At 33.1% G+C, this 16,078-nt stretch overlaps 1 protein-coding gene across 1 annotated transcript in view; it reads right to left on the reverse strand.

Moving 5' to 3' along the window:
• Nucleotides 1–1,407: 1,407 nt before the first annotated feature.
• The window catches only part of LOC115895641 (deleted in azoospermia protein 4-like), a 45,503-nt gene continuing 30,832 nt past the window's right edge, over nucleotides 1,408–16,078 (reverse strand). Inside the window, exons 15-20 of the mRNA XM_030926268.1 lie at nucleotides 12,486–12,557; nucleotides 9,514–9,585; nucleotides 7,091–7,162; nucleotides 4,611–4,682; nucleotides 2,209–2,280; nucleotides 1,408–1,434 (exon numbers count right to left, since the gene is read on the reverse strand). Coding sequence (XP_030782128.1) covers nucleotides 1,408–1,434; nucleotides 2,209–2,280; nucleotides 4,611–4,682; nucleotides 7,091–7,162; nucleotides 9,514–9,585; nucleotides 12,486–12,557 — 387 coding nt within the window. The remainder of the gene's footprint in view (nucleotides 1,435–2,208; nucleotides 2,281–4,610; nucleotides 4,683–7,090; nucleotides 7,163–9,513; nucleotides 9,586–12,485; nucleotides 12,558–16,078) is intronic.

Here is a 16,078-nt window from a genome sequence, read left to right on the forward strand (position 1 = left end):
AAGAGTGACAGTATTGTTACTACAGAAATTTGCAGTAATGATAAAATGAAAAAACAACCCTGTCTATTTCAATATTTGAATAATTACTACTGACTTCACTGTTGGGAACTTCTGTCACATGTTATGGATAGAATGCCATAAATATTTTCCACTGCTTAAGACGAAAATTGTTGTAAAAGAAAAGGGAAATATAATTCATACTAATTCTAGTTTGAGGAGTAGAATTCTAGAGGAAGCCCTCCCACAGAATTCTGCAAAATCATATTAATACAGTATTTATTAAAGAATGGTTTTTCAAAATTAGTGGAACTGAAATATAGGAAAGGACTGCTGAATCAGAAACTTTTATGTATATATTAAAAATTTGGGGTATCCAATTTCAACAACCTTTACATTAACTTCTGAATAACAGTCTATTTAAGCTCCATGATTTATGGCTAACATCTTTAAATTTGGGCAAAAATGTTTGCTTCTCAAAAAAAATTATTAAAACTAGAAAAAAATACAAACTATATATTTAAGAAAAACAAAATTAGATGTTTGCCTTTTGTGGGCCATTTCCAGAAGTTGAAGTAGTTTCATGAATTGAGCACTCATTTGGCACAACATCACCTCCTGTATCAACTTTACCACAGTGGTAATAAAGAGCTGAATAAGCCTATATTTAAAATAATGAAATATAATTAAACAGATACACGATACTTTTAAAAGCCACTTATTTATTCTTCAAAAAGGTGAGCTGGTATCAAAAGTTTCAATGTAGGCTGTGTTGAAATTCAATTGTATTACTTCAGAAATCTTGTTTTAAATGAAAAGTTGAAATACATTAAGGCAGCCTTTTGTTTTAAAATGGCTTCCAGAAATCAACATAATCAGAAGTAGAAGGACTCTAAGAAACGAACGCAGTAAGGGAGTGTTTGAGAACTTTAGCACTTATTATATCCTTCAAATATCCAATTGTGATGCAAGACAGCAGCTCTGGTGTGTTAGAGGTAATACTTTTGGTTTTATTACTATTCTTATGGGTAATTAGCAGCAAAACATTTCTGTTTCTCTTCAACAAATTTTTTTATGGCTGGTAAAGCCAGAGGCATATTCTAGGCAGATACATGCCAATTCTAAAGCCACATTAACACTACTATTCCTGGATTATATCATCTATCAACAAGTAACTGAACACTTATCAGATATGTGGACCAGCCATTGTTTCAGCACACAAAAACCTGAGAGAGAAAAAGGCACTGTTGCTCCATGGGAGTTTACAACTGGGTTAAAAACAAGGTAACAAAATGTAAACATTAATATAAGGCACCATTTAAAAATATCTATAGGCATATATGAAATGTAAAAAAATCAAGAAAGATGAAGTATGTTTCACTAATTCACTTTACTCAATAACCCCTTTCGCTATTCAACAGGACACTGTGAAGGCATCTTAAAAAAAAAAAAAAAAAAAAAGAAAAACAAAATTATTCATATATTCCTACACGTTTTCAAAAACACATGAGATATACAATACTGAAGCACTTATCATGTTGGCTCCTTTGTTATTAAAATGAAAGAAGCGAAGAGTAGGAAAAAGAAGTACTTTATGTTTCTATTCCCTGACGTTTTTGTTATTACTTCTATATATAAAACCTCACTGCTTTCTCAATTTTCTGGAGTTGGCACTGTGGAAATCTCAAAAGATACTAGTTCTTTCAATTTATTATTTATTACCATAGATATGATTATGGATCACAGATACACTCATATCTATAAAAAGAGGCCCAGAGAACTATTATCCTCAAGGAGCCAGTTAAAATAACAAAAAATTGTAATTCTGTGCTCTAAGAATGGGGTAATAATTTTATTTCATTCTATCTCCCTAAAAAAAAAAAACTATGAAACTCAGTTTGGATGTTTCAGCTATTTGATAGCAAACGCAAAAAAAAAAAAAAAAAAAAAAAATGCTGAAATACAGATGGACACACCAAATCTCAGAAAACTGTTCTACAGAAAAGTTATTGCTATGTATATTACTATCAAGATATTACTCTATTACTTCTAAATAATACAGAGGGCTTCACTACAGACCAATTCTAAGTGTTTTCTTAAATTTTAGGTACATTCCTCTAGATTAAAATGACTATTCAGGCAATTTGTATAAACAAGTTAAAGGCCTCAATAATATCTGAAAGTAAAACATTTTACTCCCTCTCCAATTACCTGGTGATTATATACAGGCAACTGGTATCCAGTGATGACCTGACCTGGTGAACTTGGATAAGTAGGATACGCCTAAAAGTAAGTTTACAGAAAGAATGAATTAATACGGTAAAACATTTTTTTTAATTAGAAAGAAATATTATTCCCAATATAAAAAAAAAAGAAAAACTTGAAAATATTTCTTACTTTTCTATATACAACAATGCAGAATTCTAAATGAATGACTTCAGGGAAAAAGAAATATTCTCTGTCAAGTGCTAAGTCCCTTTGCGTGGCGCGGGGGAACAGACAAATTACAAAGAAATGACTATTTCACCAGGCAAAGTTTACCTTACTGGGTACTTATTCCCACCCAAAAGTTATTTCTTAGACTGGTGATAAGGCTCCATTAAGACAGATTTCAGTGTAAGTTAATACATTTGCTATTTATTTGTCAATATACTTCCAGACAGTTTTGTGTTTGACAGTATTATAGGTTAATATGTAGTTCTCCTACAGATATTATGGTATTTTCTGTACTTCATTTTTAAAAACTAAGGGGAGTATATAATCCAAAACTGCAGAAGAGGCAGTACAATGTCTTCATATTTCAATAAATATTTATTGTTTGAAAACATATAGGTAGCAGCATACATGAATACACCCAGATTCACCATGTATTGGCTCATCGTGAATGTTAGAAAAAAGTAGGGCTGTTTTTCTAGCCATTGCTCAGAGAAGGAAAAAGAAGAAGAGGTATACCCTACATGTTTCAAGTACATGGAAAATGTCAACAAATGAGAGACACTGAAGAACTATCACTACTATTTTGTTACTTTATTTTCCATCAAGGAAAATATCTTTTAAACTAAGACATAAATAAGATGAACTAAGAAGAAAATAAATATTATTTATCACCAGTAAGTGATAGAGTATGTCAAATCCTACTTTAATTATCAAAATTACCAGGATCAGAGAAATCAGATGCCAGAAATTCACAGGATTTATAGGTATAGTAAAACACATCAGAAATCTACACATTTCAGAACCAGAATTTTTCCAGCAGTTTATATGAGCAGTCATCTGGAAATCACAGCAAGTAAAGAAGAGCTAGATGAACTGCTAACCTTAGGGAACAATAAACTAGGCAGAAACGTAAGAACAGTTGCTTTCAAATATTTTTGCAACTAGTTATAAGTGGGGAAAGAAGCTTGGGTGTTTTAGAGGTAATACTCCTTTTTATTTGTATTCTTATTTAAGAACAATTAACAGCAAAACATTTCTATTTCTCTTCCACATTTTTTTTTTGTGTGTGTGTGGCTGGTAAAGCCAGAGGCAGATTCTAGAAAGATACATGCTAATTCTAAAGTAATATTAATACTATCTTTCTTAGATTACTCACTCTATCAACAAGTAACTGAACACTTATTATGTGGACCAGCCACTGCTTAAGCACACAAAAACCTGAGAGGGAAAAAGGCACGGTGGTGCCCATGGGAGATTATAATTGGGTTAAAAAGAAAGTAACAAAACATTAATATAAAGCACCACTTAAAATATTTATAGGCATATATGTTATGGAAGATAATCAAGAAACAATAGGAAGTATACGGTAGGCTACTTCACTTTACTAGAGGTGCAACTTACCTCCTTTGACCTCCAACAGGCCACTGTGGTGGCATCTTAAAAACAAAAAAAGGAAACCAAAATTATTCAAATATTCCTACACATTTTCAAAAACACATGAGATACATAAAATTGAGGTACTTATGCTGACTCCTTTATTATTATTATAATAAAAGAAACAGAATGGAAAAAAGAAGTACTTTATGGTTCTAATCTCTGACATTCTTGTTGCTATTTCCACATATAAAACCTATTTCCTCGATTTTTTTGATTTTGGCATTGCGGAAATCTCAAATATGTTAGGTTTTTGAATTTATTACGATGGATATGATTATTGGTCACAGACACAGTCATATCTATGAAAAGAGAACCAGAGAACAACTATCATGAAGCAGTCTGCTAAAATGAAAATAAATATAATTTGAATTCTGTGCTCTAAGAATTGGGTAATAATTTTATTCACTCTATATACCTAAAAACTTCATGAAAGTCGGGCTGGATATTTCATTCAGCTATTTGACAGGAAAGGTGAAAACTACATGCTGAAATATAGAAGGACACCAAATCTCAAAAGACTGTTCTACAGAAAAGTTACTGCCAAGTATATTCCTGTCAAAATACTCCATTACTGCTAAGTAATACAGAGGTCTTCATTCTAGACTAATTCTAAATGTTTTCCTAAATTATAGGTATATTTCGTGAGTTTAAAATGACAAGCTATTCAGGAAATCTGCATAAACAAGTTAGAGGCCTCAACAATATCTGAAAGCAAATCACTTTACTCCTTCCTATATTACTTGATAATTATATACAGGTAACTGATATCCAGTGGTGACCTGCACTGGTGAATATGGATAAGTAGGAAATGTCTGAAAATAAAGTTTATAGAAAGAATGAATAAGATAAACTATTTTTTAAAATTAGAAATATCATTCCCAATATCACAAAAATATGAAAAACTTTAAAATATTGTTTTTCTATATACAATAATGCAGAATTCTAAAGGAATGACTGACTTCATGAAGAAAAATATTCTCTGTCAAGTGCTACATTTTGGGTGTGAAGCGGGAACAAATGATAAAGTAGTGACTATTTCACCAGGCCAAGTTTATTTATACTGTGTACTAATTCACACCCAGAAGTTATTTCTTTCACTGGCAATAATGCTCCATTAAGACAGATTTCAATGTAAGTTAGATTAATACATTTGCTATTTCCCTGTAAAGATACTTCTAGACTGTTTTGTATTAGACAATACTATGAGGTAATATGTAGTTTTACAGATGTTATAGCTTTTTCTGTACTTCATTTCAAAAAACTAAGTGCAGTATATAATCCATAACCACAGTAGACATAGTATAGTATTTGTTTCAATAGATACTTCTTGTTTGAAAATATGTAGGTAGTAGCATACATGAATACACCCAGATTCAGTAATAGCTCACAGTAAATGTTAGAAACAAGTAGGGCTTTTTTTTCTAGCCTTCGTTCACAGAACGAAAACGCAGCAGAGGTATACCCTACACATTTCAAGTACATGGAAAACGTCAACAAATAAGAGATGCCGAAGAACTATTTCACTATTATTTGGTGACTGTATTCTCCATCAAAGAAAGTATCTTTTAAACTAAGACATAAATAAAATGAACTAAGAAGAATATAAATGTTATTTATCACCAATAAGTAACAGAGTATGTCAAATCCTACTTTAAATATCAATGTAACCAGGATCAGAGAAATTAGATGCCAGAAACTTACAGGATTTACAGATACATACTAAACCACATCAGAAGGCTACCCATTCCAGAACCAGAATATACCCAGAAGTCAGCAATTTATATGAGGAGGCATCTCGAAATCACTTAAAATAAAGGATATCTAGATGAACTGCTAACCTTAGAGAAGAATAAAGTAGGCAGACACAAAAGGGGAGCTGCTTTTATTCACTTTAGGAACTAGTTATACGGAGGGAAAGCAGCTCAGGTGATTTAGAGGTAATACTCTTGTTTATTCCTACTCTTAGCTCTCTTGTATAAATTTACCATAAGTTAATTAACTAGTCATTTATTGATATTCTTTTAGATATTTGAAAGGTTTTGATAATATAAATAAATATTGTTGTACATAAAAAAAGTAATTAACAGCAAAACATTTCTGTTTCTCTTCAAGAAATTTTCTCTTGCTGGTAAAGCCAGAGGGAGATTCTAGAGGGATACATACTAATTCTCAAGCCACATTAACACTACCTTTCTTAGATTACATAGTCTATCATTATGTGGACCAGCCATTGCTTAACTACACAAAAACCTGAGAGAGAAAAAGGCACCGTTGCTCCCTCTAGAGTTTATAATTGGGTTAACAAGAAAGTAAAAAAATAAAATAAAATAAAACAATAATATGAAGAACCACTTAAAAATATTTATAGGCATATATGACATGGAAAAAAAGCAAGAATGAACAGGGAGTGTGTTTGGCTAATTCACTTAACCTCAAGTACAACGTAACCCCTTTGCTCCCCAACAGGCCACTGTGGTGGCATTTTTTTTAAAAAAAAGGGAAATCAAAACTATTAAAGTATTCCTACACATTTTCAAAAACACATGAGACATACAATATTGAAGTACTTATTCTGCTATCTCTTTTTTTTTAAAAAGTAACAGAATTGAAAAACGTTAAGTACTTTATGTTTCTAGTTCCTGACGTTCTTGTAACTCACATATATGAAACCACCCATTTTTCCCAATTTTCTGGAGTTGGCGTTGTAGAAATCTCAAAGATACTAGTTCTTTCACTTAATTACCATAGATATAATTATGGGTCATAGATGCTCATATCTATGAAAAGAGATCCAGAGAACTACTATCATGAAACAGCCAACTAAAATAAAAATATAATTAGAATGCTGTGCTCCAAAAAGTGGGTGGTAACTTCATTTCATTCTATCTCCCTAAAAAAATTCATGAAAGTCAGTATGGATATTTCATCCAGCTATTTGACAGTAATGCTGAAAACTACATTCTGACATAAAGAAGGGGACACCAAATCTCAGAAAACTGTTCTACAGAAAAGTTATTGCCAAGTATATTCCTGTCAAAATATTACTCCATCACTTCTAAATAATACAGCGGTCTTCATTCCAGACTAATTCCAAGTGTTTCTTAAATTTTATGCACACTTCACTAGTTTAAAATGATCAACTATTCAGGCAATTTGTATAAACAAGTTAAAGGCCTCAATAATATCTGAAAGCAAATCATTTTACTCCCTCTTACATTACCTGAAAATTATATACAGGCAACTGATGTCCAGTGATGACCTGAACTGGTGAATCTGGATAAGTAGAATATGCCTGAAAATAAATTACACAGAAAGAATGAACTAACATGGTAAACCATTTTTTTAAAATTAGAAAGAAATATCAATCCCAATATAACAAAAATATGAAAATTTGAAATACTAATTATTTTCCTATGTACAACAATGCAGAATGGTAAATGACTGACTGATGAAGAAAGAAATATTTTCTGTCAAGTCCTACCCTTGGATGTGGAAGGAGAACAGACAAATGACAAAAGAATTGAGTATTTCACCAGAGTAAATTTACTTTACTTATACTGTGTACTTATGTCTACTCAGAAATTATTTCTTACACTGATGATGAGGCTGCAATAAGACAGATTTCAGTTTAAGTTAAATTAATACATTAGCTATTTGCCTGTAAAAATACTTCTAGACTGTTTTGCATTTGACAATATTATAGGGTAATATGTAGTTCTAGAGATGTTACAGCTTTTTCTGTACTTCATTTCAAAAAACTAAGCGCAGTATACAATCTAATACTGGAAAAGAGACAGTATAATGTCCTCTATGTTTCAATAAATACTTACTGTTTGAAAACATATAGGTAGCAGCACACATGAATACACCCAGATTCAAAAATGGCTCATAGTAAATGTTAGAAACAAGTAGGGCTTCTTTTCTATCCATTGTTCAGAGAAAGAAAAAGAAGAAGAGGTATACCCTACACGTTTCAATTACATGAACTGTCAACAAGTGAGACACACTGAAGAACTATTTCACTACTATTGTGTTACTTTATTTTCCATCACAGAAAATGTCTTCTAAACTAGGACATAAATAAAATGAACTAAGAAGAAAATAAACTTTATCACCAGTAAGTGATAAGAATATGTTAAATCCTTCTTTAAATAGCAAAGTAATAGGAATCAGAGAAATCAGATGCCAGAAACTCATGGAATTTATACATACATTAAACCATATCAGAAATCTACCCATTCCAGAATCAGAATATATCCAGAAGTCAGCAATTTATATTAGGAAGCATCTGGAAACCATTTCACATAAAGAATAGCTAGATGAATTGCTAAACTTAGAGAAGAATAAGATAGGCAGACCATAAGGAGAGCTGCTTTCAAATACTTTAGGAACTAGTTATATGGGGGAAAGCAACGCCGGTGTTACAGAGGTAATACACTTTTTAATCCTTATTTAAGAGTAATTAACAGAAACACATTGCTGTTTCTCTTTATCAAATTTTTTATGGCTGGTAAATCCAGATGCAGATTCTAATCAGATACATGTTATTCTAAAGCCAAATTAATACTACCTTTCTTTGATAAAACCACATGAGGTCTACCTTTCTTTGATTATATAGTCTATCAACAAGTAACTGAACATTTATCATTATGTGGATAAGCCCTTGCTTAAGCACACAAAATCCTGAGAAAGAATAAGGCACTGTTGCTCCCATGGGAGTTTACAGTTGGGTTGCAATTGTAACACATTAATATAAAGAACTATTTTTAAAAATTAATAGGCATATATAATATGGAAAAAAAATCAAAAAAGAAGAGGAAGTATACATTTCACTAATTTGCTTTACCAGAGGTACAACGTAACTCCTTTGCTCCCCAACAGGCCAATGTAGTGGAATCTCCAAAAAAAAAAAAAAAAAAAAGGAAACCAAAGTTATTCAAATATTCCTACACATTTTCAAAAACACATGAGATACATAATATTCAAGTACTTATCATGATGGCTCCTTTGTTATTATAAGAAAAGAAATAGAATGGAAAAAAGAAGTACTTTAGGTTTCTAACCCTGACATCCTTGTCACTTCTATAAATAAAACCTCGCTGTTTTTCCAAATTTTCTGGAGACGACACTATGGAAGGAACTCTCAAAGATATGAGTTCTGTGAATTTATTACCACATATATGAGTGTACGTCATAGATATATTTTTACCATTGAAAAGAGACCCAGAGAACTACTATCATGAAGCAGTAAGTTAAAATAAAAATATGATTATAATTATGTGCTATAAGAATTAGGTAATAAACTTGATTTCACTGTATCTCCCTAAAAAACTGAAGAAAATCAGTCTGTTTCAGCCCTTTGACAGAAAAGATGAAAAAATACATGCTGAAATAAAGAGTGGAATACCAAATCTCAGAAAACTGTTCTATGGAGAAGTTACTGCCAAGTATATTCCTGTCAAAATATTATTTCTTTACTTCTACATAATACAGACGTCTTCATTACACTTATTCAAAGTGTTTTCTTACATTTCAAGTACATTTCACTAGTTTAAAATGACAAAATATTCAGGCAATTTGTATAAACAATTTGAAGGCCTACATAGTATCTAAAGTAAAACATTTTGCACCCTCTTCAATTACCTGATAATTATATACAGGCAACTGATATCCAGTGATGACCTGCCATGATGAATTTCGGTAAATAGGATATGCCTGAAAATAAATTTCACAGAAAGAATGAATGAATATGGTAAAACATTCTTTTAATTAGAAAGAAATATCATTCCCAATATAACAAAAATATGAACTTTAAAATATTAATTAATTTTTCTATTAACAACTACGAAGAATTCTAAATGAATGAATGTCATTAAGAAGAAAGAAACACTCTCTCTCAATTGCTACCCTTTGGGAGGCGAGGTAGAACAAATGATATAGAAGTGACTACTACACCAGGCAAAGTTTACCTTATTCATACTGTGTACCTCAGCCCACTCAGAAGTTATTTCTTATACTGGTGATAAGGCCCTATTAACACAATTTCAATGTAACTTAAATTAATACATTTGCTACTTCTTTGTCAAAATACTTCTAGACTGTTTTGTATTTGACAATATTATAGGGTAATATGAAGTTCTCCTACAGATGTCACGGCGTTTTCTGTATTTCATTTTGAAAAACTAAAGGCAGTATATAATCCAAAACTGAAAAGAGACAGTATAATGTCTTCTATGTTTCAATAAATACTTATTGATTGAAAACATATAGGTAGCACCATACATGAATACACCCAGATTCATTAATCGTTCACGTGGAATGTGAGAAACAATTAGGGCTTTTTTTCTAGTCACTGTTCAGAGAAGGCAAGAAAAGTAGAGGTATACCCCTACATTATTCAAGTACATTGGAAATGTCAACAAATAAGACACTGAAGAACTATTTCACTACTATTTTGTTACTTATTTTCCATCAAAGAAAATGTCTTTTAAACTAAGACATAATAAAATAAATTAAGAAGAAAATAAATGTTATTTACCACCAGTAAGTGATACAGTATGTCAAATCCTTCTTTAAATATCAAAGTAGCCAGGATGAGAGAAATTAGATGCCAGAAATTCATGGGATTTATAGATACAGTAAATCAGAAACCTACCCATTCCAGAACCAGAATATATCCAGAATTCAGCAAACTATATGAGGAGGCATCTGGAAATCATCTCAAGTAAAGAATAGCTAGGTGAACTGTAACCTCAGAGAAGAATAAACTAGGCAGACGCATAAGGACAGCTGCTTTCTAATACTTTTGGAATTAGCTACATGGAAGGAAAGCAGTTCAGATGTTTTAGAGGTCATACTGTTATTTTTTGTTCCTATTCTTTTTTTTTTTTTTTTTTTTTTTTTTTTGAGACGGAGTCTTGCTCTGTCACCCAGGCTGGAGTGCAGTGGCCAGACCTCAGCTCACTGCAAGCTCCGCCTCCTGGGTTCACGCTATTCTCCTGCCTCAGCCTCCCAAGTAGCTGGGACTACAGGCGCCGCCACCTCGCCCGGCTAATTTTTTGTATTTTTAGTAGAGACGGGGTTTCACCGTGTTAGCCAGGATGGTCTCGATCTCCTGACCTCGTGATCCGCCCATCTCGGCCTCCCAAAGTGCTGGGATTACAGGCTTGAGCCACCGCGCCCGGCCCTATTCTTATTTAAGAGTAATTAACAACAAAACATTTCTGTTTCACTTCAACAAATTTTTTTTACAGCTCGTAAAGTCAGAGGGAGATCCCAGGCAGATACGTGCTCATTCTAAAGCCACATTAATACTATCTTTCTTGGATTATATAATCCATCAACAAGTAACTGAACACTGATCATTATGTGGACTAGCCATTGCTGAAGCATCCCAAAGCCAGAGAGAGAAAAAGGCACTGTTGCTCCCATGGGAGTTTATAATTGGGTTAAAAACAAAGTAACAAAACATAACACATTAATATAAAGAAGGATTTTTTTTTTTTTTTTTTTTTGACAGATTCTCACTCTGTCACCCAGACTGGAGTGCAGTGGTGCCATCTCCGCTCACTGTAAGCTGTGCCTCCTGGGTTCACACCATACTCCCACTTCAGCCTCTGGAGTAGCTGAGACTACAGGTGCCCACCACCACGCCCACTTAGTACAGATAGGGATTCACAGAGTTAGCCAGGAAGGTCTTGATTTTCTGAACCTGTGATCTACCCAACTAATGATTTATAAACATTGGTAGGGCATATATGATGTGGAAAAAAATCAAGAAGGAATAGGGATATATGTCTGGCTAATTCACCTTACCAGAGGTACAGTGTAACTCCTGGGCTCCCCAACAGGCCACTGTGGTGGCATCTTGATAAAACAAAAAAGAAACCAAAATTATTCAAATATTTCTATACATTTTCAAAAACACACGAGATACACAATATTGAGGTACTTATCATGCTAGATCGTTTGTTATCATAATAAAAGGAACACAATAGAAAAAAGAAGTACTTTAGGGTTTCGAATCCCCGAAGTTCTTGTTGTTATTTCTACATATAATACCTCACCTTTGAACTAAATTTTCTGGAGATGTCATTGTGGAAATCTCAAAGATACTAGTTCTTTGAATTTATTATAATAGATATGGAAATGGGACACAGATACAGTCATATCTACGAAAAGAGACTCAGGGAACTACTATCACGAAGCAGCAAGCTAAAATAAAAACATAATTGGAATTCTATGATCTAAGAATTGGGTAATAATTTTATTTCACTCTATATCTCTACAAAATTAATTGAAGTCACTCTGGATGTTTCAGCTCTTTGACGGCAAAGATGAAAAAAAAAAATACACATGCTGTAGTACAGAAGCGGACATTAAATTTCCAAAAAATGTTCTACAGAAATGATATTGCTTCATGTATTTATGTCAAAATTCATTCCATTGCTTCAAACAATACAGAAGTTTTCATTAAAGACCAATTCTAAGTGTTTTCTTAAATTTATGTACATTTCACTAGTTTAAAATGACAAAATATTCAGGCAATTTGTATAAACAAGTTAAAGGCCTACATAGCATCGGAAAGTAAAACATTTTGCTCCCTCTTCAATTACCTGATAATTATATACAGGCAACTGATATACAGTGATGACCTGCCATGGTGAATTTTGGTAAGTAGGATACGTCTGAAAATAAATTTCACAGAAAGAATGAATGAATATGGTAAAACATTCTTTTAATTAGAAAGAAATATCATTCCCTTATAACAAAAATATGAACAACTTTAAAATATTAATTATTTCTCTATACACAACTATGAAGAATTCTAAAACAATGAATGTGGTTAAGAAGAAAGAAACGTTCTCTTTCAATTGCTGTCCTTTGGGAAGAGAGGGAGAACAAATGAAAAAAGAAGTGACTACTACACGAGGCAGAGTTTACCTTATTCATACTGTGTACCTCTGCCCACCCAGAAGTTATTTCTTATACTGGTGATAAGGCTCTATTAAGACAGATTTCAATGTAAGTTACATTAATACATTTGCTATTTCTTTGTCAAAATACTTCTAGACTGTTTTGTATTTGACAATATTATAGGGTAATATGAAGTTCTCCTACAGATGTTACGGCATTTTCTGTAATTCATTTTGAAAAACTAACGGCAGTATGTAATCCAAAACTGAAAAGAGACAGTACAATGTCTTCTACATTTCAATAACTACTTATTGATTGCTATCATACAGGTAGCAGCATACATGAATACACTCAGAATCAGTAATGACTCACATGGAATGTGAACAACAAGTAGGGCTTTTTTTCTAGTCATCGTTCAGAGAAGGCAACAAAAGCAGAGGTATACCCCTGCATTATTCAAGTACATGGAAAATGTCAACAAATGAGATACTGAGGAACTATTTCACTACTATTTTGTTACTTATTTTCCATCAAAGAAAAGTCTTTTAAACTAAGACATAAATAAAATGAACCAAGAAGAAAATAAATGTTATTTATCACCCGTAAGTGATAGATACTTTCTTGGATTATATAGTCCATCAACTATATAAAGAAGGCAAATCCTTCTGTAAATATCAAACTAGCCAGGATGAGAGAAATTAGATGCCAGAAATTCATGGGATTTATAGATACAGTAAAACACATCAGAAATCTACCCATTCCAGAATCAGAATGTATCCAGAATTCAGCAATCTATATGAGGAGGCATCTGGAAATCATTTCAAGTAAAGAATACCCAGATGAACATGTAACCTCAGAAAAGAATAAACTAGGCAGATGAATAAGGACAGCTGCTTTCAAATATTTTTGAAACTAGCTACATATGAGGGAAAAGCAGTACAGATGTATTAGAGGTAGTACCTTTTTTTTTGTTCCTATTCTTTAAGAGTAACTAACAAAACATTTCTGTTTCTCTTCAAGAAATTTTTTTTTAAGGCTGGTAAAGTCAGAGACAGATTCCAGGCAGATACATACTCATTCTAAAGCCACATTAATACTGCCTTCCCTGGATTATATAGTCTATCAACAAGTACTCAACACTGATCATTATGTGGACCAGCCATTGCTGAAGCACCCAAAAGCCAGAGAGACAAAAAGGCACTGTTGCTCCCATGGGAGTTTATAATTCTGTTAAAAACAAAGTAACAAAACATAACACAGTAATATAAAGAAGGATTTTTTTTTTTTTTTTTTTTTTTGAGACAGAGTCTCACTGTGCAACCCAGACTGGAGTGAGTGCAGTGGTGCCATCTTGGCTCACTGTAAGCTGTGCCTCCTGGGTTCACACCATTCTCCCACCTCAGCCTCTGGAGTAGCTGGGACTACAGGAGCCCACCACCACACGCACTTAATTGGTGTTTGTATTTTTAGTAGAGGTGGGGATTCACAGTGTTAGCCAGGAAGGTCTCGATCTCCCGACCTTGTAATCTGCCCACCTAACGATTTAAAAACATATGTAAGGCATATATGACACGGAAAAAAAATCAAGTAAGAACAGGGAGTATATGTCTGGCTAATTCACTTTACCAGAGGTACAGCATAATTCCTGGGCTCCCCAACAGGCCACTGTGGTGGCATCTTGAAAAAATAAAAAGGAAACCAAAGTTATTCAAATATTCCTATACATTTTTAAATACACATGAGATACACAATATGGAGGTACTTATCATGCCAGATCATTTGTTATCATACTAAAAGGAACACAATAGAAAAAAGAAGTACTTTAGCTTTCAAATCCCCGAAGTTCTTGTTGTTATTTCTACATGTAATACCTCACATTTTACCTAAATTTTCTGGAGATGGCATTGTGTAAATCTCAAAGACACTAGTTATTTCAATTTATTACAATACATATGGTAATGGGTCACAGATATAGTCGTATCTATGAAAAGAGACCCAGAGAAATACTATCATGAAGCAGCAAGCTAAAACAGAAACATAATTGGAATTCTGTGATCTAAGAATTGGGTAATAATTTTATTTCATGCTATACCTCTACAAAATTCATGGAAGTCACTCTGGATATTTCAGCTCTCTGATGGCAAAGATAAAAAAAAATACATGCTGCAGTACAGAAGTGGAGACCAAATCTCCAAAAACTGTTCTACAGAAATGATATTGCTTTGTATATTTATGTCAAAATTCATTGCATTGCTTCAAAATAATACAGAAGTCTTCATTGAAGACCAATTCTAAGTGTTTTCTTAAATGTATGTACATTTCACTAGTTTAAAATGACAAAATATTCAGGCAATTTGTATAAACAATTTAAAGGCCTACATAGTATCTGAAAGTAAAAGATTTTACTCTCTCTTCAATTACCGGATAATAATATACAGGAAAGTGATATCCACTGATGACCTGATATGGTGAATTTCGGTAAGGAGGATATGCCTGAAAATAAATTTCACAGAAAGAATGAATGAATATGGTAAAACATTCTTTTAATTAGAAAGAAATATCAATCCCAATATAACAAAAAGGCAGAGGCAGATTTCAGGCAGCTACATGCTCATTCTAAAGCCAGATGAATATTACCTTTCTTGGATTATATAGTCTATCAACAAGTAACTGAACGCTGATCATTATGTGGACCGGCCATTGCTGAAGCACCCAAAAGCCAGAGAGACAAAAAGGCACTGTTGTTCCCGTGGGAGTTTATAATTGGGTTAAAAACAAAATAACAAAGCATAACACATTAAAATAACGAAGGCTTTTTTTTTTCTTTTTTTTTGAGACAGTCTCACTCTGCAACCCAGGCTGGAGTGCAGTGGTGCCATCTTGCTCACTGTAAGCTGTGCCTCCTGGGTTGACACCATTCTCCGGTCTCAGCCTCCGAGCAGCTGGGACTACAGGTGTGCACCTCAAAGCCCAGCTAAATTTGTGTTCATATTTTTAGTAGAGATGGGGATTCACAGGGTTAGCCAGGAAGGTCTCAATCTCCTGACCTTGTGATATGCCCACCTAAAAAATGATTTTAAAATATTTGTAGGCATATATGACATGGGAAAAATCAAGAAAGAACAGGGAGTATATGTTTGGCTCATTCACTTTACCAGAGGTACAGCATAACTCCTGGGCTCCCCAACAGGCCACTGTGGTGGCATCTTGAAAAACAGAAAGGAAACCAAAATTATTCAAATACTCCAATACACTGGCAACAACAGATGATATACAAAATATTGAGGTACTC

The sequence above is a fragment of the Rhinopithecus roxellana genome, chromosome 22 (genome assembly GCF_007565055.1).
Source record: "Rhinopithecus roxellana isolate Shanxi Qingling chromosome 22, ASM756505v1, whole genome shotgun sequence".
Lineage (NCBI taxonomy): Eukaryota > Metazoa > Chordata > Mammalia > Primates > Cercopithecidae > Rhinopithecus > Rhinopithecus roxellana.